The sequence below is a fragment of the Myotis daubentonii genome, chromosome 13, assembly GCF_963259705.1.
Source record: "Myotis daubentonii chromosome 13, mMyoDau2.1, whole genome shotgun sequence".
In the NCBI taxonomy this organism is placed as follows: Eukaryota; Metazoa; Chordata; class Mammalia; order Chiroptera; family Vespertilionidae; genus Myotis; species Myotis daubentonii.
This window is the reverse complement of record NC_081852.1, coordinates 53775166-53800572: the sequence shown is the minus strand read 5'-3', so window position 1 is coordinate 53800572 and position 25407 is coordinate 53775166. Positions and strand designations below refer to the sequence as shown.

General features: G+C 41.3%; 1 protein-coding gene across 6 annotated transcripts in view; it reads right to left on the bottom strand.

The window, feature by feature from the left end:
• The window catches only part of VTI1A (vesicle transport through interaction with t-SNAREs 1A), a 324045-nt gene that overhangs the window by 119940 nt on the left and 178698 nt on the right, over window positions 1–25407 (bottom strand). For 4 of the 6 annotated variants that reach the window (XM_059661398.1, XM_059661400.1, XM_059661402.1 and 1 more), the window contains 2 exons: window positions 23046–23116; window positions 21998–22059 (listed from right to left, as the gene is read on the bottom strand). In XM_059661398.1, the coding sequence (XP_059517381.1) occupies window positions 21998–22059; window positions 23046–23116 (133 nt within the window). Of the gene's footprint in view, window positions 1–21986; window positions 22060–23045; window positions 23117–25407 lie in introns of all 6 variants that reach the window. The other 2 variants (XM_059661404.1, XM_059661405.1) reach the window with 1 other exon arrangement.

Sequence of the window (25407 nt, the reverse complement as noted above, 5' to 3'; positions counted from 1 at the left end):
TACTAATGCTTATAGAATTCATCAATCCCCGAGTTAGAAATTTTGAACTGTTAAAATGCTTTTCTGTAATTAAATGCAGATGCTTTCATCTGAAATGACAGCAGTAAACACCATGCAGAAAAATTCAAGGTAGGTGCTATATGTTAAGATCAACATGTCTCTAAGAATCTCAACATGAGGGGAATGAAATGAATCACATGTCTGTCATTTCGGAAGTTTCAGGAGGCAGAAGCACAGGCATCCCTTCACTCTCACGGGTTTCGGTTCTTCTTTCTGTGTTGACACCACGTTTGTGTGCCCAAGTTGACCAGAGTTGGGGACTCACAGTGAGAGAAAATAGCAGGTATTTCTGTTTGCTCATGGAATTTCACTTGTGGTGGTCAGAGAAACATTCATTCATCAAACATTTACTGAATGCATATCATGCACCAGGCTGACTGACATGGAGACAGAGATGAAAGCCTGTCCTCCCCTCCAGGGACCCACAGTCTGGGGGGGCAGGGGTAGCAAGGAAACCCCAGTAGAGCCCAGCCAGGTTCCCACAGTGCCGAGTGTAGATGCCTGGAGGTACCACGGCTGACTCTAGGCACATAGAGATGATTTCTTTTTATTTTGAATATTCATGAATTCTCTTAACACTTCATGTATGTACTTATTAATTTATTTTACAATGTGAATTAACATAATAATGAGCATATTCGAACCAATGGATAATTCTCGGCGTGATATACCTAAAGAAGGTATTTAAGTTTAAAACAAAAGGGTGCCCATTTAAAGGAAAACAGCAGTAGAGGTGTTAGGCAAAGGGGACCAAAAAAGCATACTGTGATGGTATTACTCAAATCACTGAAGTTTGGGAAAGACTGCAGCAAAGTGTGTAAATAAAGATGCCGCTTTGCAGAGGTTGGCGTCCTCCTTGCATGCTCCCTCGCCGGAAAGAGGCAGGCCTGAGAGAGCAGGGGGATGGGAAGGCCACTAACACGGCTCAGGGGGTTCATGGTAGTTTCCAGAAAAAGGGACTTAGGATGAGGAGAAACTGTGGTGACAAACAGTACTCTTTCAGACCCTTCACGTGTGGAATTGTTGACTCTTCGGTTTGGATGGAACCTTGGGGATGAATCATCTGTTATACTCTCCGTAATTAACTTTAAGATGCTTCCGTGTGGCCTATATGTGTGCATTTATTTAAATCCACACTCCAGAGCAGGGGGCCTCATGGGAATACACACTTCTGGGGCGTTTCCTGCACATTTAAAAAGCGAATGAAAAGCCATATTTCAGAGGCAGCTACTAAGAGTGTGGCAGCTATGTGTATCTTATTAATTAGCTACTCTTAATTAGCATAACTAATAATTGTTAATGCAGGTATTAGAAATGGTATGAAGCTATGTGGACTGGCTAGAAATACTGTCCTCAGCACTCCCACAGCCTGCGTGGGAGGGGCATCAGAATGAGTGACCACCTGCTTAACAGCCCTGGAACCGCGTCCTCGACTCAGGATTTGGACGTACTGCTGTGTCCATCACTTAAAGGAGGAGTCTACTTCCTGGTCTTCACTGGAAGGTTAGCCGACTGACCTATTACTCGGAAAGCAGGCATAGCTCTCAACTCATCTGTCTCCAACTGCAGCCACTGTGTGCCAGAAAGAACCTAGTAATTGTGAAAGACCAAATTGGCTGGAGAGTCAGATCTCAGGTAAACTTGCTCTGTCAGAGAGGTTAAGTGAGTTGCCTGAGGTCACACAGCTAGTCAGTGGTAGAACTGAGTTTAGAGTGTACGGCTCCTGGTTACTGTCTTCCTTGTCAAACAATGTGTGTTGACCAGGGATGCTCACCCCAATTATCCGTGGAACTTTTAAACAGTGCATACGCTCCGGTCTGGCCCAGGAGACTGTCACTGGGATCCCTGGGGGTCGGGTACAGGTGTTTATGTCTCTCACACAGACGTCCTAGACTATATCATGATACGAACACACAATACTACACATACAAGAATCACTGGACTATAGACCGTGCACAGGAGGTACTACCTGTGCAATGCCAACTGCACATTTTCCATGGGCCTGGCCCTGTGCTGGGTATCACTGCATTTTTACAACAAGCCATTGAATAAGGTAACCTGAGCATTTTACAGGTGAAGAAACTCGTGCTGAGGGAAGTTAAATAACTTGTCCACAGCGACAGCTCAGAAAGACTGCGATTCCAACGCAGATCTGCCTTCTCCACAGATCCTGCTCCCAAGCACGGTGCCTTACACACACCGTGGGACACAACGTTGCTAAGAAGCATGTCTAAGGCAGAGGTCAGACATCGACTGGCGAGAGGTGGATAACATACGTGAGCAAAATGCATCGAACAGGAACTGGGGTGAGCTGGAGCCCATGGGCCTCTCTATGGGATCTGAGTTTTCGCTGCTGACAGCTAGTGTGAACGCTTTAGGAGGAACTAGGCAGAGCAACCGGGACTCGCGTGCGTTGCTACGGAAAGGCAAGATGGTTTAACCGCTTTGGAAACAGCTTGACAGGTTCATGTAGAATTAAACATCTATTTGCCATGTGACCCAGCAGTCCCATCCCTAGACATTTACCCTAGAGAAATAAAAACTGATGCTCACAAAAAGATGTGCACACAAGTGCCATAACACCATTAATTATAATCGCTCCAAACTGGAAGCAATCTACAAGTTCAAAACCTGGTGAATGGGCAAAGAGATTGCAGTTTATCCCTACTATGGAATATTACTCGGCAATGAAAAGGAATGCATTACTGATACAACAACAGGGAAGAATTTCTAAACTTCTATGTTAGTGAAAAAAGTCATACACAAAAGACTACACAAGTGCATAATTCCATTTATAAGAAATTCTAGAAAAGGAAAAACTCTATTGTCAGAAAGCAGATCGGAGGCCGCCAGGGGCAGGGATGGGGAGGGGAATTGAGTCCAAAGGGACTAGGGGAAACTTTTCAGAGTGGGAGAACTGGTCTATGCCTTGATGTGCTGTGGTGGTTACACAGTTACACAGCATGACCAAAACTGATCAAACTCTGCATTTAAACTGTGTTAATTTTATCATATATAAATAACATCTCAAATTAAACAAGACAACAAAACTGTGAAGACCAAGAAACAAAAAAGTTCTGCTGTCTGTATGGCCCACAGACTTCCAGTTTCTACTTCTGGTCTCAGTGGGGAGATTCTGTTTTAGCTGCTGCTCAAGAAACACAAAAGATGACAAGAAGTCATCCATCACCCTCCCGAGGCTGGGCTCAGGAAAAGAGGTGAAGTTGTGTTCATCTGCCTCTTCCATTTGTCTCTCCTCCTTCTCGAGGTGCAAAATGCTCCCATGCTGCCCCCTGGCTGTTCTGCAGCTCCTCCCACAGCACCCTGCTCACATCTCCTCCCAGGCAGCCCCTAAAGCCCCTGCCTGGCAGCCCTCCCCCAGCTTCCTTTATTCTAGGCTGTCCCTCAGTGCTCTGTGCAAGGCAGACACACATTTTACCTGGTGAACACACCACCAAGCTGGGGCCGTTATTGACAGGAATTAAATGATCAAGTACTGACATTTGACAATGCATGAAGCCTTCAGTCCAGGGGGGAATTCTGGGGGAAGATGGGACTATCTGTGGAACCCACCCCAGTTATGGCCACCTGCCTGCTTTGTTTATAGATACACTTTGTCGTCAATATTATTATAAAATACCCGAGAATTAAGATGTGCAAGTGGTCCATGTGGGTAGTAAAGAATGATACAAATAAATCTCAGTACCCAATTATTAGAAATCAGAGGCCTCTTAAATATTAAGCTGCGGCGCCCTCAAGTCAGCCCTTCCGTTTTCTGAAAAACAAATGAAAACCACCCACATGCTACTTATAGGGCTTCCCTGAACCTCTATAAATGTCATAATAATTCGATTAAAAAGGAAAAGACTAACTACAATACCAAATAGACAATAGCAGTGCAAGCCATCATGTTAAGTTAAAAAGAAAAAGGAAGCACATAAAATGGTATTAAAGCCACGTAACGAAAAATGTCAACATATGAATGGACTAAAACAATGATGAAAAGGTCCTTGGAGGTGCATTGGGTTATGAGTGATTTTTTCCTTTTCTTTTAAAAAAAACATTTTCTTTTGCTTTGACAATCCTTATTTATGCAATAACTACAGTCAGAACTCACACAGGCTGGGTCAGCAACCAGGACCTTGGGCTCACCTGTCCCCCATCAGTTAACTGATTTAAAGGCCCAGGGATTGATTTCATGGTACCCTGCCAGGTACCTGTACGTATTTCATCAGCCCTTCGTCACGCTGATGAGACAGTCACTCCTTCTGAGGCTGCTGCTAAGCATCCCCATTTGCAAATGGAAATAAAAAGCTAGAGACCGTGATTAACAGGCAGGTGTGCTCCTAGAGAGAACCCCGACGCTGAGAGGTGACTTTCATTCGGAAATTTAAAAAACGTGATATCTTGACAAGGCATATGGTTAATACATTTTCCCCCAAAGCAAAACTGGGTTAAAAATTTCAAGTCCTATTAAAGCAAAACTGTTGCTTAAAAAAAAATAAAGGAAAGAAAAAAAGGGGCAGAAGCATGCTCAAGCCCGTTTCAGTCAATATTGTGAAGCTTGATTCCAGCCCGTCCAGGCTGCTTGGACTGTAGCCTTCTTAACTCCTCCAGGCTCAGCTCCACCCCATCCCCAAACCAACGGAGCCTCAGCAAATAATCAGATTATGTCAGATGCAGCAGAGCTGAGACAACAGGTCACGATGGTGCCCACACAGCAGCTGGAGAGGCAGCAAAGCCTACTGTTCAAGCTCTAAAGGAGGCATTTTGGGCATTGGACCAGGGTGGTGATTTTGGGGTCATGATGGCCCTAAATAAAAACCCTACCTATACACACAGTCAACTTGAAATACTTTTCAGAATTATTAGAAAAACACTGTGAATCCAGGGATGTTCAAGGGGAAATAACCTGTGGAAGAAACAAATCAATGGACTACATGAAGACTGAAGGAACTTAAGCCTTTAACAAGGTTCATTCTGCCTGGAGCACATAGTAGGTGCTCAATAAAGAATAATAATGGCAAGAAAAAGTGGATCCTAGAGATTTTCAGGCCACTTGACTTTGCCAAGCTTTTATCTCCTGGGTAAGGGTCCGCATGGGAAGGAGATGACAGTTGTACACAACAGCAAATGTGTTAGGAGGTAACCCAAACTCTTCCGTTAAAATGGGGACATCAGAAAATAAAAAGGCATGAATCATAGAGTTGACGATAAAGAGCTGATCTGGCCGAAACTGGTTTGGCTCAGTGGATAGCGCGTCGGCCTGCAGACTGAAAGGTCCCAGGTTCGATTCCGGTCAAGGGCATGTACCTGGGTTATGGGCACATCCCCAGTGGGGGATGTGCAGGAGGCGGCTGATCGATGTTTCTCTCTCATCGATGTTTCTGACTCTCTATCTCTCTCCCTTCCTCTCTGTAAAAAATCAATAAAATATATTTTAAAAAAAGAAAAAAAAAAAGAGCTGATCTGTATTATCAGCCATGTCTGCCTTGAAAGATGCTACCTTCCTGACTTTGTTCCAGCCATTTCCTTAGCCTGAAATCCATTCTAACTTTGCCTGGACAAATCTTACTCCTCCTTTAGGGGCCATTATAAAACGCCATGTCATTCATGGAACTCATGCTCATTCTTCTAAACTGGCATTGATCTACAGACTCTGGGAGTTGGGCACTGAGGTTTCTGATCACCATCCATCTTGAGTTTGCCCTTCTTCTGCACTCCTTAGCTCTCTTCAATTAGGATGTTGGTTTTCTAAAGACAAGATTCATCCTCCATCCCTATATACCCAGCAAAGTTCCTTGCACATATCTGTGGAGTGAATTACCATTTTTTCTAAGCGCGTCCTAGGATGAGAGTATTAATAGGGGAAATCAGTTCCTTTAAGTAAGTGGTTCTCACTGTTGTTTTTATCCTAGGAGGGAGTATTAAAGAGTGTGAGGATGCCTAGCCTTCAAGGTGCGTCAGCAGATCCCAGCAATGAATGAGTCGCCACTGCTGCCTTTCCCTGGCCGTATTTGGAATGACCCCCTGAATCAAGCCTCACTGGATTTCTTAGAGGGACACTTACACCTCAAAGAAGATTCATCTAAAGAAACTAGCACATAGGATTTCATTTTCCCTAAGGCTTCCATGTCTTGTGTCAGTAAACCATCAATAATTAAATAGCAACAGTTAAAACAAGACCACCCAGGAATACAGGCCCCAGGGTTGGGCCATAGCAATGGTTTGTATGGTCCCCTTATCCCAAGCAATTTTAAAGATCACCCACAGTTCCCAGTTGAAAATGGTGTCTGGTTGATGGCTCCCTTTAAGAAGGAAAAAAATAGAAGACGATAGAAATTTACAGCAAAACTTTCATACAAATTGCCAGAGCCTGGAAGGATTTTCTAATTCTACAAAAATATGAATTGGACTGACAAATGTAAGAAGTAGTTCCCCCCACCCCCACAAAGCTGTTACTAGATAAAAATAATGCAAGGTCTGTAACAACTGGAAGCCAAGCAGCTGTATCTCTGATAAGTCGATGCTGTGACATAAGAGGCATTAGGACTACTGTATTCATTGCTCCTTCCCCACACTCATCTTCTTTCTTTTCTGTAGCTGGTAACAAGAGTTCCCAGGAAAACAATGAATCGATATTGGGTAGCTATAGGCAAGGTATGGAGTAATGCAATAGATCCTGGAAGCATTCTGGTCTTTATAAGCAAACTGTGTCCGTGTGTATGTGTGTGTGTGTGTGTGTGTGTGTGTGTGTGTGTGTGTGTGTGTGTGTGTGTGGTGGGGGGGAGGGTAAATGTGAAGGAGATGCCAGTGGTATACCCTGGTATCTCTTTCACATCTTTGTTGAACGTTTTTCATGCCAGAGTCAAGGAGTCGGGGAGGGGAGAAGGTCCATTTCATTCTCATAAAGACAGTACAGAGACAAAGGGCTATCTCCAGACACAGTAGAGCATATAAAGCTGCCATCCATTTGCAGAAGTTTTAAAAAGTAACCAAATCAAATAAAAACTCAAAACTTCCCCGGCTGGTGTGGCTCAGTTGGTTGAATGTTGTCCTGTGCACCGAAAGGTCGCTGGTTCAATTCCCAGCCAGGGCACATATGCAGGTTGTGGGATCTATCTCCAGTTGGGGTGTGTACAGGAGGCAAGCAATTGATGTTTCTCTCTCACATTGATGTTTCTCTCTCTCCCTCTCCCTACCACTCCCTATAGTACCAATTAAAAAATACACCTCAAAACAACATGAGGATGATGGGGGGAAAAATCCTACAGAACAAGCTTAAGGAAATGACATCCTGAAGAGACAGAAGAAGAGTGCAATTCTGAAAATTAAGTGCTAAAGAAACCAAAAAAACTTTTTTGAAAGTAGTTTGGCATTCTCAATGAAAACAGTAAGAGGTAGAGCTTTTATAAAGTAAGGGACAGAAAAATGGTAAAGAACCTGTGAGATTGAGAAAAGAGAAAAGAATAAAAGGGGGCGCTATGGGTGAGATAAATAAAATATTTCAATGAAACAGTAATGGAACAGCAGCATTAATATTCACATAATTAGCAGTAAAAAGTAGAAATGATGCTGCAAAAAGTGGAATCAATGATATTGGAGATAAATTAAAGTGAGAAGAAAAAGAAGAGCAAAAATGACAAATATGGAAAATATAAAATAGCGATTGAATGTGAGGATCACAGATGTTTCTGAAACCAGAAAACTTGGAAGAGAAGCCACAGTCTAAGACACGATAAAAGAAAAGACTCCTCGGGGGCCGAGAGAAGACCTGAATTTAGGATTTAAAGTTCTTGTGATCCACCAAAATGAGTGAGAGACTCATTTATTGACACATCCTGGGTAGACTGTTCAATTCCAAAGACTTAAAAACCAAAGCAAAACCAACACAACCTACAAACATGTCACTACAGAGTCTGCCCTTCTGCAGATCGGAGAACATAAATGCCAGAAGACAACAGCTCAACATCTGTAGATTCCTAAGAAGCATAGGATCTTCATACGCAAACTGTGTCCGTGTGTATATGTGTGTGTGCACACCCACACCAACATTCATAGATACACATACACATCCATGTCACATGTATACAATTGGTGGCAATTCCCATATATGTGAGGATCAGGATACAGATGCTCCTTGCCTTATAATGGCGTTAGTGCCAATAATTCTATCATAAATTGAAAATATTTTAAGTCAAAATGCATTTAATACACCTAACCTACCGAACATCACAGCTCAGTCTAGCCTACCTTAAATGCGCTCAGAGCACGTTAGCCTGCAGTTGAGCAACTATCTTAAAGAAGAGGTACGGATGGACACTCTGCAGCCATGGCAGGATGAGAAGACACAAAACAATATCCCAAAACACCCTGGCAACACAGCATACTGCAGGGTGTCGGCTGTTTACCCTTGTGATCTTGGACTTGATTCGAAGATGCAGCTCACTGCCCGGCATCCTAGGGGAATATTGCACGCACATCACTAGTCCAGGAAAAGATCAAAACTCAAAATTCAAAGTACCGTTTCTGCTGAATGAATATAGCCTTCACACCACTGTGAGGTTAAAAATCGTTAAGTCCATTGTTAATGGGGGACCATCTGTATATACAAATCACATACTTTTCTTAAAAAATTACTTGGAAGATATAGCTCAGCCGACTACAAGATCAAAAAGTTAACAACTCACGAATGGGGAAATCATACATAAGATGAGCACTTATTCCCTTCAAGGATGCCACACTAAAAAACTAATATAATCCATGAATGAAGACATAGCATCAATATATAGAAATAAGCTAGCAAAAACCTGTTTAACATAAAGGGAATATTCCTACAAGGGGAATATTATGCAACCACTATAAATAAGAATTACAGAGTTTTTAGTGGCATGGGAAAATGCTTTTAATAGAACCTTAATGCAAAGAGCAGAATATAAAACTGTACATGCTGACTGATCTCAATTAAATAAATGAAATCCATAGAAAATGACAGGCATAAAATATGCCAAAACTTTAACCAGTTGCTCCCCGGGCTTCCTTTCACTGTGATTATGAATAACTTTCTTCCTATTTTTTGATAACGTTTTTTTTTGACTATAAAATAAAAGGTTTTAAAAAACTTTCATTAGATTTTCTAAATTAGGAAAGACATAAGTATGAAGACTAGGTGTAAATTTAGAAATAGATTTAAGATACAATATTAATAAATGAGAAAAAGCAATATAACATTATACATGGATTGTGACTGAAACCCTGGAAGGGAATACTAGTATATCAAGGAAGTAGCTTGCTTCAAGGCAGAGGGATTAAAAACCATCTTCTAATGACTGCCTTTAATATTACTATTTTATGTTTTATGGTAAAATGTGATGTAAAAAGATGCCCTCAAAAAATGTTAGTCATATCCTCGACACGGTGATCTTACACAAAAGGAGACCTTTCTGATGCCAGCAATTACCACCCATAGTTCCCCAAAGACTAATCAGGTTCACTTTCATGTTCCAACCAATTACTATCATTACAGCTTAGACTAAGGCCTTTTTTCTGTTGTAACCCTAGCACTTAGCCTGCTGTTCAAAAATTTGTAAGTGAGTGAAATAAATATTTGGTGAATGAAGAAAGGAGTAATAGAAGACAAACAAGGCTATTCCGCTTGATAGGTACCTCCTTTGGTAAAAAGATTCTCCGCATTCATTCAGTTTTTACAGCATCCCCAGTGCTGAACACAACAAGGATATTTTGCTTCCAGAATTCTCATCATCCTTCCTAGATGACATGCTCCATGGAAATCCAGTCGGAGCCAAAACCTGGTGCCATGTTTTTATTTCTCTTTTCCATTTCAAAAGGAAAAGCTGTAGTTAATTCTGATTTTCCTGCGGGCAGAGGGAAGGGACACTTTTCATGTGTGTGAAAGAATGGCACCCCCCAGCCACCTGAGGACAGTTCCTCGCAGGAACACCTGTTTGCTCCAATTGAAGCCTCTCCAAATCGCGTCCCGGGGAGCGGGAGCTCGCTCTGAACATGCCCCACCGCTCTACAATATTCATTCCCCACCTGTCCGGTGGCCGCCGCAGCTGGGGAATGCTCCAGCCAGGGAAAGCTGTGCCTTGCCCTGACATGGCAGAGCCAACAGCAGCTAATGTTCACCCAGAACCTGGCCCGGGTTCAGTTGCCCGAGTTAAAAAAAAAAAAAAAGTCTCTTCTTTACCTGCCCACAGTCCACCAGGCTTAGCACGGGTTCTTAAGGAGGGGGAGGGAAATCATTTTTCATCTTCATACCAATATGTTGCAAAACCAAGTCGTATCTTTCACTCTTTGTCTCTTAAATCTGAGTTTTTTGGGTTTTCGACTCCTAGTCATATTAAATAATTGGTATCTGCTGAAAATGAGGATTGGTAAATTAATTTCTCCAACAAGAGAACTATTAAAATCCAGGAGGTAAAGTGTAATAAAAATGATCTTAAACACATAATGTAACATGCAATTCAAGGAAGAAAAAAGATGCCCACATCAAACTCCAATTATAATAGTGAAATAACGTTTTATTTAAAAAATTCTAACCATGAGAAAACTGTACTTTTGAAAAGCTCACATAAAGCCTTATAAAATAAGAGACCTTTTATCTACTCCACATCCATGAGCTTGAAAATACTTTATCTATGCAATTTCAAGGCACATCAAAACCCCAGTGAATAAATAAAATGTTCTTTTTCGCTTTGTACAGAAGCTTTAAAAATTATCCATATAAATGGTTTGGCCTTGAACAAACAGATTAAAAGACCTAAAAGGCTATAGTTTCAGATCATGTATACATAATAGAAAATAAATGCTTTTCTTTATTGGCTGGGCAAGTTTTCTACTAATAAATTCTATAAGGCCATTTGACGAGGAAGATTTAATTGGAATATGTGAAAAAGTCAGTGTTTTAAAGTGATATACTTATTGAATAATTAATATGCCACAATAAAATAATTCATGTACTCTGCCAATATTCTTTGCATCTCTTCATGAATCATAGCTATAGTAGGTATAGCCAACATGCAGGATAATTTCAGATGCTATTAAGTTTTACAATGTAATTTAGTTAAGAACATCAAAATTCTCACTAACTTCTAAAATTGGGGTAAGATGTGGGAAAAGATTGTTCATAATTGCTTACAATTAGAACTATTTAGGTGACTTCAAGCCTTTCTTATTCTTTGAAAAAAATCTTAAACTTCACTGCAATTTAAAAATAATCTCAGTATTTGGATCATATTTACTTAATGAGCAGGTACAGTTACATGTTGCTTATTAACTTCCAGTGTCCCCTCAACACAGTTGTGCACAAACAGATCTTTTTTATTATGTATACATATATAATAAAAATATATTGATTTTTAAAGAGAGGAAGGGAGAGGGATAGAAAGATAGAAACATTGATGAGAGAGAATCACCATCAATTGGCTGCCTCCTGCACATCCCCAACTGGGGACCAAGCCTGCAACATGGGCATGTGCCATGACCAGGAATCAAATTGGTGACCTCCTGGTTCATGGGTCAATGCTTAACCACTGGGCACACTGGCTGGGCACAAAAAAACAGATCTTTTTTTTTTTTTATTGATTTCAGAGAGGAAAGAAGAAGGAGAGAGAGAAAGAAAGAAACATCAATGATGAGAGAGAATCATTGATTGGCTGCCTCTGCACGGCCCCTACTGGGGAGTGAGCCCGCAACCTGAGCATGTATCCTTGACTGAAGTCGAACCTGGGATCCTTTAGTCCACAGGCTGACATTCTAGCCACTGAGCCAAAGCAGCAAGGGCCAAACAGATCTTTTTAACACCATCCCATAGCATTCAAGTTCTGCTACTGGGACGTGGCCATAAAAAGGGAAACAGTCAGTACACCACATATGAGGGTTAAGAATTAGTAACTTTTAGGCCCCAGGTAGCTGCCGTCTCCTCTGTAGTCTTACCTTACCACAGCCCCCCAGGGGTTTCTTCATTGTATCACCTGTTGCATTTATTTCTCACTTACCATATAGCACAAGCTACTAGGTATTAAAAATATTAAGCTACCTGGGAGTAGAGTTCAGAGTTAGTTGAATCTGATGCCTAGTATATTCCCTTTACGCAATAATATTGAATATTTGCTGGTGAAGAAGATTGCTGCTGCTGTTCCTGATAAGAGACAGCTAAGAACATGATTTCTGTGGCTGAAGTCAGGGCATTGGTCCAAGTTTTGCCCCATCTTGGTGGAAATGAACTTGGACAAGACTCAACTCCTGGAGGTCTCAATTAACTATAACATAAGAGGAACAATGGCAGTACCAATTCACAGAGTCCTTATGGAGATTACATTAAATGAAATTTTGTATGGGGAATGTGCCTTGTAACCAGAAGGCCCCACAGTATAGATTTTAATTGTTGTAGTTGTCTTTAAGGACTTATTTTGGATGAATGATCTGATTTCCCAAAGAAGGTATCCCTGCAAAGTTTCTTGTTAAACTTTGTGGAAAATTCAAAATAAGTATTTCTGGTAGGCTGACTCATTAGAAATAAGCCAGGATATCGCAGTAATTGAGTGGTATTTAGTTAGGACGTTGTGCAGTTTTGTAACAATAGCTCATTTTTAGAGGTGGTCATGGACTCTTACAAATGTTATGGAAAATTCCCAGGAAGATGCATGTACACACATACACAAACATTTTCAGAGAACTCCAGTGGCTCAGAGATTCTGGCAAGCCCACCCCAGGATAAGGACCATCACCCTGTGCCTTAAGACAGAGAATATGGTTGGTTTCCTAGACCTTGGAACCTGATCCAGACACTCTAACTAGCTTGGGAATTGAAAGCAAATAGTTTTTTTCTCCCTTTATCACAAAATCATTAAGTCATCAGAAGATGAAAAAGCAGAGTGGTTTTTCCCAGGTAAATTATAATTGTACAGGAAACTTGGGTGCTATTCTTCCATAATTCCAAGCCTTCTCAACCCTTTAAAAATTTACTATTCTGGCCCTGGCCAGTGTAGCTCAGTTGGTTGGGCATTGTCCCATGCACCAAAAGATTGCTGGTTCAATCCATGGTCAAGGCACATGTCCTGGTTGAGGGCGCAGTAGGGGGGGCGGTGCAGAGGGCAGCAGATCAATGTTTCTCTCTCTCTCTCCTCTCCTTTACTCTCTCTCTCTCTCTCGAAATCAATAAAAAAAATCTTTTTAAAAATGTACCATCCTGGCATTTTCTTCACTGATATTCATATTTAATTTCAAAGTTCATATAACTTTGCAAAAGAAGTCACTATCTTTTATAATAGGATACTGAAGTTAAAAAATGATTACGCCTCCTGTCACTTCAGCTTCTGTCTTGTCAAAAAATGTTAGCAACAGTTCAAAATAGTAAATGAAAACAACCTTAATTAATACTAGCAAGGTGGTGGCAAACTTTAGAATTTAACAAATACTTATCACACTTTTGGATACTGGATACACTTCTTTACAAATAGTGGGGTATTTGTCCTCAAAAAAGCAAAGAATTCTTTCTTCATACCTAGACGACAAATTCTCATGATGTACACAGTTGTTTCTTATTATGGCCTCCCTGGAAAACATTTCTGGGAAGGCACAATTCCCAGCCACCTACTTTGTTTACAGCAGACAAAACTGCCTGTGTGGTATAAATAGGAGTCTGTCTTTAAATGCTGCTGAAAAATAAAATGCAACCATGAAAAGAAGCCATTTCCTGCCCCCAAGGTGGCTTAAAAAAAAAAAAAAAAAAAAAAAAAAGCTTGGCTACTTTCGGAACAGCACCAAAGCACAAATAATAATTATCAATTGCTGCACAATAAAAGACTAATTAGAAAAAAAGAAACCCAAGAAGAAAAACCCCTCTGAGCTACATATTCCACAGGCACCCTCGGAACTGTCAGCACTGGGAAGTACCCTTACCCAGCGACTGTGGGCCCCTTTCTGTCCTCCTGCCCTGGAGATGTATATCTATAACTCGCTCTTGTTTCCGCAGATAAACTTGGCCTTGTCTCCCTAACTGCACTTTCAAAAGAAGCTTCACTGTGGTTTGACTTTTGATCTGGGCAGCAGCTCGCTCCACCACCTGCACCGCGCCTGAGCCGTCACTGAGCTCGCTTTGTCCCGTCTCATAACACAGCCAGCCTTTTAAAATTGATGTGTGAATACACTACTTTACAATGTGAGCGTTCAAACAAAAAAAATATGGTGGTGATGCTGGTGGTGGCAGCAGCAGCAGAAGGGGGGTTTGTGGAGAGGGGAGCCCCGACTCTTGCTTCATGAAGTTCAGATATTGTTCGCTGCGTTTAATGAAACAGATGGCCAAAGGCCTCCCTCAACGTACAATGGAGCGGACAGTGGTGCGAAGGCGTGGGGGCCTGGGATTGTAAGACGTCGTTTGGGATGTGTGTTAATAAATAGCCATTTACGAGGGGGGCTGGGGCTCCTATACGTGCTTAAGGAAGGCCTAGGACGCCTTGCTTCTAGTTAACAGCTCAAGGCTGCGTTCAAAGACGGCATTGATGGTGAAGGTAAAGGGCATCCATCCTATTCTACATCGCATTAGAGAATGGCATGTATCCTGGCGGAAAAAAGAAAGAAATCAGAAAAGAAAGGTAATTCAAGAATTAGGTCAAATTATGGCTCACAACCGAGAAAAATATAAGATGCTTTTCTACTGTGATTAATTAATGGACAAAAATATTGTTATTGTGTAGGCACTTACTTTATCTTTGAATGAACTTATTTGCACTGGAGCCAAAGTGCAATAGAGAAAAATCTGCAGCATTTCAATAAATGACAACCATGTGAACCTCAACAGCAACTGGGAAACTATTCCCATGGAGCTATACTTCCCGAGATTATTCACTGACCAGGCCTACGCCAGGGGTATGGCCTGTGCCAAATGCCATGAGGTTCCTGACCACCTACAGCTTCCAATTCACACCCGAGGACCTGGAGGGAACCAGCCAGACAGAAACACCTCATGCCTTTCGGGTGGGATGTACCAGGGGGACTGTCACTGCGCCTCCCAGAAACACTTCTGTCAACTGGCCCGTCTCAGTCCATGTTTTGGGGAAACTAGCATGACTCCCAGTCCCTGTTTCTCTCTCTCACTTAGATAGCCTCCCCTGTGCACAACATTGTGGGGAGCTGTATAAAATCCTTTATGGGGTAAAAACGATCCAGGAGAAAGTTCAGACATGGAGGCAAATAAACACAGTACACACAATGCAAAGCAGAAGGCACCGGTGCCTCAGAGATGTGGAGGCGGCCGTGAAGAAGGACCAGAGGGAAGACAGGCCACTTCCGGCTGGGGACAGCTGAGGGCATGACGGGAAAGTGGTCCTGCACCTGAGATCCAGGTGCAGATAAAAGTCCATCCGGAACATTTTGCAGGTGGCATCGGATGTTTTTGCCCAGCTGGCATCCGCCCCCTTTTAGTAGAAGCCCTGGATTTTCCTCAGAGATCTATTATTTGTCCATCCCTTGCATGAAGTCTCAGGTCTAAACATCAGATCACAGGTGAGTGGGAATTGCACCTACCCATAATCAACAGGACCCCATGCTATGACTTTCGTTGGAACTACTGCAAGATAAAATTGCTATAGTCACTGAGGCTTCCAAAAGCTGCATCTCCACGAGGAGAAATGCTGACAAAGGACAGGTTCCCCCCGCTCCCCCCACTAACACAGGACAGCTGAGATGAGAGATGGAGGAGCAGGACCGTCCTGACAATACTGTTTGAGCCCTTATGTTCCACTGCGTTTGAAGTTGCTTCTGCGCTTCAACGAGTTCCATGTGACAACATGCATCTATAGTCTCACCTTTCCACGTATGTGACTATGAACAGCTTCCTTGACTAAGAGTAGTTATTCTCATCTGTAAAATGGGGATAGGGTGCTTCTTCCACAGGGTTCTTAGAGATTCAACCAGATAACGTGTGTAGGGCAGCTGCAGAGCTGGGAACTTTAAGTGCTGCAGTCACATGCCTGGCACAGGACCAACATTCTATGTGCAGAGCTCCCAGAATGTTATTAAAGTGAAATATATATAAAGAAATCCAAAGTCGTTCTTTAGTTTGGTAAACACATCTCCATGTCAGCCTTGAAGAGGCCAGGCAGTCGGACAAAGGCAACGAGGCAAATGTACAGTAATAAATTTACTCACACAAAATACCTAGAGTTAAAAAAAAAATTTCCTCTTTGTAGCATTATTCTAAGGTTGGAGTGTAAATCTGTTAAGTCTAAAGAATCTGCAGATTCAATCAGTTTACTCTGAAAGAACAGAACTTGATTAAAAGGTGAAGAATTTCTTAGAGATTAGGTTTTGCTGTACTAATTTCAGGTCGGGGCCCATGCTCATCACTAGTAAAAACAAGCCAGGAAAGAGCAATGAGATAAACAGAGAAATGTGAAAATGTAAAGGAAAGGGACTTTGAGAGAATATACATTTTTCAGTGCATTAAAATTGAGAGTAAATCCTCAAGGTCATTTTTCTCACATGTCTTGAAAACTCTCTACTGTTGAATTTCCAGAAATTGTAATAAGAACAATTAAAATAAAACAAAATGTTTCCTTGGCAAAATGAGGTGGGAGAAAGAATGAATTTTTAAGGAAGATGAAAAAACATTCAGTCATAGCTCATCTCTTTAAGAATAAAGCTGTTTATTTAAAAATTATATTTCTGTAGCATATAAATCTGGCATTGGCATTTCTGGCATTCTTACCCTTAGGAATTATTCTGACAGTATATTTAAATTTTCCAGATATTTTATCTGTCACCCTACAAAGCAACAAAACCATGTTTAAAATGTGCAATGTGAATGCAATGATGGGTGGCAATTATTCCTTAGATTGAGTCAGAAATAGCTCTGACAAAAATTCTATGTATTAAATAGTGACATGTGAATAGTGCTTGCTAGGTCAACCACCTTTAATATAATCTGCTTTGTTAATATTGTAGATTAGTAATGAAGACTTCTTACCAACTACATGTTTACATGATGTTGGGAGGGTAAACAGAACTCACTTTTTGAAGAAAACATTCTAATTTTTTTTAAATTGTGGAAATAGTAGAGGAAAATATGGGTGTGTGAGAGAGAAAAGTATTTGATATGAAGGGAATCATACAAAAATATCCTATATAATAAAAGCCTAATATGCAAATTGTCCCCTGGACTGGGAGTTCGACTGCTTGCTATGACATATGCTGACCACCAGGGGGCAGTGCAGAACATGGTGGGCGTCAGCGACGAAATGCTGGCAACAGGCGGTATTGGAGGCAAGGCCGGCCCCAATGGGCTTCCAGGTGAATCTCCCGGGCCGCAGCCGCCACCACTGCAGGGGCCGGTCGGATTCCCTGTGGGTTCGCATAAGAGCTGGCCTGCAAGACTGGCTGGGAGAGAGCACACTGCCGGCCCAGCTTCTGTGCAGTGCCACTGGGCGGCCCAGAGGCTCACGCTGCTCCCTGGCCCGCAGCTTCTGGCTGTGCTCACCACATCTCCGCATGGGGACTTGGGTGCTATGACTCAGGCGGAGGAGGACACGTAGGGGTCCAGGGGCCCAGGTGCTACCCAGGGCCCAGAGGTCAGCTGGGACCTGCCCTTCCATGCCAGACGCTCATGCTTCGATTGCCGGCCAGGCCTAGGGACCGCACCTGTGCACGAATTTTGAGCACCTGCCCTCTAGTATTTCAATAATATATAACATCTGCCATTTCATTTAGTAAGCCTTTTGCCAGCATATATACAGGCAGTCGATGAACCAACATAAATTGATTAACATGTCCTCTAAATTTATGTCAGTGGAGTTCCCAAATGATAACTCTGTTGATCCCTAAGGAATCCTTCAGATACCTCTAGATTCAAATACACTGTTACTGATAAATGATTAACTCTTCAGAGGTAAAAAGAAACAGTCACGATGTCCTTTGTTTTCTGACTGAAAATCTTGAAAACGTCTATTTCCATTTTCACTGACTGCCGGCACTGTTTGATCTAATAAGACTTCCCCGTCAAACGTGTTGGAGAAAACACACAAACACACACATGCCTGCAAATATATGAGGAGCAACACTGAAGCCTCTCGGTGCTACTTGTGACCCTTTAAGACAGCCATTCAAATAATCAAATTTCGTGCAGGTCAATGAAAAATCCATTTCTTTCACCCCAATCACCACACAAGTGGTCATTTGTTTCATGAGCGTTTTCGTTGTCTGAAACACCACTTTATTTAAACTCTGTCTACAGAGTCAGGAAATGAACATTTGTCCCTAGGTAGCTCTCTATCTTACGTCAAGACAGAAGAAAAATACAGGAAATCAGCGCTATCTGTATTCTGATGTCATATTTCACTGTTACAATTTTGAATGGACCAAATGTCTTTGTTTTCACTTCTGGTAATATCATGTAGCTACATGAAGAGTAATTTATTTATTTACGTTGGTTGAATCAGTTGCTACCTCACTAAATTAGATGTGTCTCATCTAATTTTTCTGCATACTTTTGTTCTTTCAAAACTTGGTTCTCTTATGATTCCATATCATCCTCCATGTCTCTATATTTCCCAAACATAGTGGCGTTATAGCAATTGAACTCGTATTTTCTATTGGTTATTTGTTTTCCTGGCACCCTTTTTCATCACCAGTAAGGGTTCGTGGGAGTTGCAGAATCTTCCACAGCTTCCTTGAGAATGAGATGAATTTATGAATTCCCACAGCATGTTAGAGGAACATATTCTCTACTAGACTAGAGCAATCTGAAGGCAAGAATCAAACTGGTTTCATTTGAGGATCCCCAAGGCCTTATATATAGACATTAAATATTTACTAGAGAGCGAATAAGCACCCCTCAGCCCCCCAAAAAAAGAAGAAAAGAAGGAAGAAAATAGATTTTAAAATTTTCATTTGAAGTTAAAGGATTTAAAAGCATAAATGGTAGTGGCTGCCACTTACTCATTTCATTTCCTATCTGCTTTTGCCCAGTTTTACAGAGAATCAGGGGGATATACGTGCAGACATTGGCACTGGTAGAACTTTGGTTTCACCTGTCTTCCCAGTATACTAGGGGCCACAGCATGCCCATTTCTGTTCATTTTACAAATTTAAAAACAATCTAAGTTTAAACAATTAAAAATAATCAGCAATCTTTCTTTTAAAGAAAACAGTTCCTTGGTTTGGTATGTTATAGACTATTCACCTATTCTCAGTCACACAGAAGTGATCATGTGGAAACAAGTAAGCTTATGGCGCATGCAGGCAAACACCTCCACTGCACAAAGAGGACATTCATTTCTCTCACACATTCATGAGGGTGACGGATGAGCACACTGTTCAATAGTCAACTTTTCCTAAATCAGAAGCACCTGTGGATATACGCTGGCGCCGAGCAGTTTGGGTAAGAGAATGAGACTTCTGGAATAAAACCTCAGCAGGTCGGGAGTGAATGCCATGAAAACGGGAGGACAGACCAGAGGGAGCAAAATCAGAGCATCTGAACGAAAGACTCCCGCACATTAAGCCGGGTCCCATTTCCCTAGACACTGTTTTCCCAGGCTCTGGTAAGAAATAATTAAGTAGGTAAAATACTTTTGCCTTTTCCCAATTCCAACAGAAATTGTCTATCATGTGGGATAGTACTTAGACACTAACACCCACCCACCATCTCTGCATGTGGTTCCAAAGACTCACAGGTTCCATTACTGATTGAAAGTACCTGGGTACCTTGGCTGATCACAAGATGCCGGTTGTGCCTACAGCAGTGGTTCTCAACCTTCCTAATGCCGCGACCCTTTAATACAGTTCCTCATGTTGTGGTGACCCCCACTTTCATTGTTACAAACTGAAGATAATTAAATCATAGTGATTAATCACAAAAACAATATGTAATTATATATGTGTTTTCTGATGGTCGTAGGCGACCCCGGTGAAAGGGTCGTTTGACCCCCAAGGGGTCGCGACCCACAGGTTGAGAATCGCTGGCCTAGAGAAAAACACAGTCACCACTACACACAGGTGGACTTAAGAGTTTCCTCGGCTCAGACATCCATACCAAGGTGATGTCCATCTGGGGATTTTTATTCCTGATTTTTTTTTCATACTCTAGCCGGATCCCACAAGGAGACGTGTTAGTGACAGCTGAGTTTGCCTACAAACGGAACCTCAAGTAGATTTCAGCGGAGTAATTTTCTTTTGTGGGCTTTTGAAACAACCGCGTTAGTCTGATTTCCCTACAGAAAGCCCCGTCAGAGGTTGCAGAAGTTGTTTGTGCTTCACCCTCTCTAAATGATTTGCAAATTTATTCAAACGCAATATGAGGAGATGCTTTATTTGTTGAAATAACTGTCGGCGGTGCCCTGCACAGAAGGGTGAGGTACATCAAGCAGAAACACGGACAGAAATACACTGGTTTAGAAACTCATAAATCCTGATTTGAATCTGCCAACCTGAAAGCCATGGACGGCCCGAATAAACTATTTTTCCTAAATGCTACATCTGATTAAGCCATACCATTAAATGACAGCTGAACTTTAACATTAATATGATATTATTTAAATAACCACATGATTTTTTTTTACACTAAAAATGATGAATGATTCCTAGACAGCTCCATTGACATGAAGAGGAGGACTCTTTAATGAGATTTGACGAAATGGAGACATATGCAGAATGCTCGTTACAGCTCACATGGCGGGGCCTCCCAGGGAAGCCAGGGAGGGTGTTCCCTTTCTTTCTTTCTTATTGTCTATAGGCACTGAAGCATTCCTTTCACTAGCCACTTCTCTGTGGATTTTGAGTTTTTCTAGGTCATGTATGTATTACTCTTAATCAGAGAATTGGGTGGTTTATGGTCCTGAATCACGACGATATGTGCAGGAAAAGGAGGGGCGTGTGGAGTTGGGTCAACACTGGCTGAAAGTGTCCAGAGCTTGAGACTCCCTGCTGATCAGCTTGATAGAGAAATCACCTCGGCCTTGGAGACTCAGCAACCCGACCTTTGATTGGTTCTTACGCGATCAATCTCTAACCCAGCAAACATACTTTCAGCAAATTATTATCTATTGACACACGATCAGAGAAGACTTATTTTCAAACAGTTGTCTCTACAATATCAATGAGAAAAATGATTCTCTTCTTTAAATTCCAATTAAGCTATTCTAGAGGCAATTCTCAACCTCCCCCCTCCCCCACTCACATTTCTATCCACAGCTCCAAATGGAAGGTTATGCTTCATAATGCTCTTATTTGTTAGACTCTGAATGTAAAATAATTACATGCTGAATATACCAAAGGAAAAATGGCTCCAATTTTCAGACCAATGGAAACAAAATTACCTGCACTCATTCATTTCTTTCCAAGCTCTCCCATGTATGTTCCATCAAAGTTTAATTACACATATAAAACATTAACATTTGTTTGCTCACACATGTGAATTCAGATTATCCAGATTGCTTTAAATTATAAAAACCATCTTGAAGTATACATAAAATCGAAATATTGCCCCAAATAGCATCACTTAAAAAAGAAATGAAAACAAAGGCAACGGCGCAGAGCTAATACCAGGGGTGCTCCCGATACTGCAGGCCTGCATTCCCTCTCTAAGAAAGAGACTACCGGAATAGAAAATAAAATCACACAGCTCCTGCCATGGGGCCTTCCTCAGGCTATGAAAAAATACTTCATGTCTAACCCTAATTTTTTCCCATAGCTTGAGGTAACCCCTCTAGCTCAAACCTTCTCTCTAATCTAAGGTGCGCAGAACGTGTCCCTGTCCAAACAAGAGTTAATATCAGTGCTCTGGCATTTCAAAAGGGTCTCGACACAGGGTACTGAGAGCAGAAGCCTGCATGCTTGAAAAATGCCCAGTTGCAACAAGAGGAGAAACACAGTTAAAAAAAGGGAGAGAGAGAAAGTTGGGTCCCTACCTTGCTCTTACCTTCGCAACATCCCCGTCAGGACCCTGGAGCTTTTCCCCAAGTTAGCGTCTGTTTCCCGAAGCTAGGAGAAGAAGAGCAGCATTAAAATAAAACAAAACTGAAGGCTATTGGATTATTTTTTAAAGTGCACTGGCAAACAATAATTTTCTTTCACGATAGAAAATCTAATTCATAAAAAATGCACTGAAATACATTTTTGACACATGATCCATCTCTGGAAATTCTTAGATTTAGAAAACTACATGAGATTGATAATCCCAGGAGCTTTAAACTGGATACTTGAACTGGATATAAAAGCAAATGTCTCAAAGGCTGATAAAGTTTGATATATATCGGTAATTTATTAGTTTTCCTATTTGTGAATGTGCAAAGTTCTGGTACTATAAATGGAAGCAGAGTGACTTGAGGAAGGATGAGACCAATGTTTTTAGATTTCACTCCAAAACCTGATATACTTCAAAATCTCCCTCAATGACCTTTTCAGCAATAGAGCTAAATAAAATGTCGATGTGGGAGCATTTCAGGATGGGGACATGAAGAGGCAACTTATTTTTTCTAGATCCCACACTATTCTGTTTCGTCTTCTATCCCTTCATCCCTCCATCCTCCTAGCCATCTATATATAGAAAAGCCTAAGTGACGGTCCGGTAACTATGATGCCCACTGACCATCAGGTGGCAGACGCCCAATGCAGGAGCGGAAACCACAGGCATGGAAACATGGAACAGACTGATGAATCTCAGAGGGAAGGGGGGAGGGTGGGAAGAGATTAACCAAAGATCTAGAGGCCCCATGCACCAGTGGGGTCCCTCAGCCTGGTCTGCGGGGATCAGGCCGAAACCAGCTCTCTGACATCCCATGAGGGGTCCTGGATTGCAAGAGGGCACAGGCCAGGCTGAGGGACCCCACTGGTGCACAAATCCGTGCACCGGGCTTCTAGTTTTCATATATACTTACATCTATGTGATTGTGACTGTCACCAAGACCCTTAGTTTCATGTCTTATCATTTATTGAATTTGTGAAAAGATGATATCACTTCTACTTACTCTTTCACGTGCTCTCTGTATCTTTTCTCTGTCGTGACTGAGGTTTTCCAACATCTCTTGGCCAATTTGCTCTATGAAAGAGAAAATTTGAGTAAGGAAAGATGACTTTGGGTGTGAGAATAACTTTCAGCAGAAGTACCAAAATGTTAAATAAGTTTATATGACACATCAGACACATATTTATTCATGTACTTAAAAAACATTTAAAAAGCATGTGATGAATTTACCTATTTATTGTAAGTATGATGAGATGTGATTTAAAATTCAACCTATAGAACATGACCACCATGGCAATGATGATTTAGAGGTGATAAGACTTGCCCAAGGCCACCTCAGCATATTACTTGCCAAGATGGACAGTCAAGGTCCAATGGTCTCTCTGTTATCATCGTGACATTTAGCCTTTGGTTTTCACAGGCTATAAATAATGTTAATGGTTCTAGTCTACCCTTCCTCCTTCATTATTTCCCTGTTTTGCATATATAAATGAGACTCTATTTAAAACAATGTTGATTTTAACATATTCGTCCCACATAAATAGTCCTCATACCCTCAATTACTGCAGCTTATTGGTAGTAGAACTCTCTCTAGGCTTCTACTCTCTTAAAGTTTAGTGTGTTTTCAGCTACCCTGGATAGTTGAGATAGGGTGAGGTGCACTCATTAATAAGTAGCTGAAGAGAGCTCAAGCTGCAGACAGAAGTCCAGACATTTATACGGTAATAGGCAGGTAGGAATCTTCATTAAAAAGCCACACTGCTGCCCTAACCAGATAGAGCATCAGCCTGTGGACTCAAGGGTCCCAGGTTCGATTCCGGTCAAGGGCATGTACCTTGGTTGCGGGCACATCCCCAATGGGGAGTGTGCAGGAAGCAGATGTTTCTCTCTCATCGATGTTTCTAACTCTCTATCCCTCTCCCTTCCTCTCTGTAAAAAATCAATAAAATATATATATTTTTTTTTTTCAAAAAGCCACACTGCTGAGTCCAATGAGGTTTCCCCCTGCTGTGATCATACCATTTGGTGGCGGTGGTAGGCTCTTTTCTGACTGCAGCATCTTTTACGAGACCTGACACATATTCAGTTGCCTTGAATATATTTTTCTCAGACTCATTCTCCATCACCTGGGAGGCACCTTATTCTATCACAGAAGAATGATAATCTGCCTCTCCTAGTCTTGGCAACTTGTGTGACTACTTTATTCTAAATTTTTTTCTTTTTATCTTGTATTGTCTTTTTATCTATAACCTATAACAATAATCTCTGGCTAATAAACTTACAGAGACATACAAAATGCATTTATTATAACAACAATTAATTTAATAAAGGCATTAAGAAATCGCCATGGCAATTATTTATGTGTGCATACTGCCATATTTTTTAGAGGGTCACCCTAAAACCGTTAAGCCATATTGAGAGCTTAGGCAGTGACCTCACTGCTGGAGCCTAAATCCCAGTGCTGACACTAGCTGTGTTGCCTCGCACAAGTCACCTAACTTTGTTGTGCCTCATTTTCTTCATCTCTAAAATGGGAATAAAAATAGTTCTGTATCATGGGGTTGTTGCAAGGGTTAAGTAAGATAATCCAGTTAAAAAATTTAGCATAGTGACTGGTCTATAATAATAACTATTTGTTGAATGATAACAATTGAATAAAAAAACCAATGGACTATTATGACCTTGACCTCCTCCTATCTTGGGTCTGCTACAACCCACTTGAACTGAAATTTTATTCATTGATTAAAACATCTGTCCTATCTTTCTCGTAGAATTATTGTTATAGCCAAATAAAATAACCTAAGTGAAAATGCTTTGAAAGCTATAAGGTGCCATATACATGCATGTAATTGTGTAGTCACAAAATCAATGCACTCAACGAATAATCCAGGAGTCCAGAACTCTGTGCCAGATTAGATGTTGGGGACATGGCCAATAAACACAAGCCTTTGCACTGCAGGAACTTCCAGGCCAGTGGTGAAGATTTAGCAGTTAAAGGGCAAGTCTTATATTAGAGTTTGCATTTCACGGCATATCAGAAAAAGGAATGTACTGTAAATTCCTTTCACATAGAAACTCCAAGTAGTAAGAAGGGTTAAGTACAATAACATAAGTATATTTTTGATACCTATAAAACTCTGAAAATTCTTTCCAGTGGAGTACTTTCCCATTATAATATCTCCTCTCAGACTGACATTAGCTTTCTATTATTACCTCCATGCAATTTATCCTGAAAGTAAAATTGGATAAGATATGTGGTTCCCAGGGGAGGCATCACAAAAGTTGGAAGATGACACTGGTAGTTGAGAAGGAGGAAACAACTAGGGTTGAATTTTTTCTTTTTTTGCATTAACAGCTATAATATT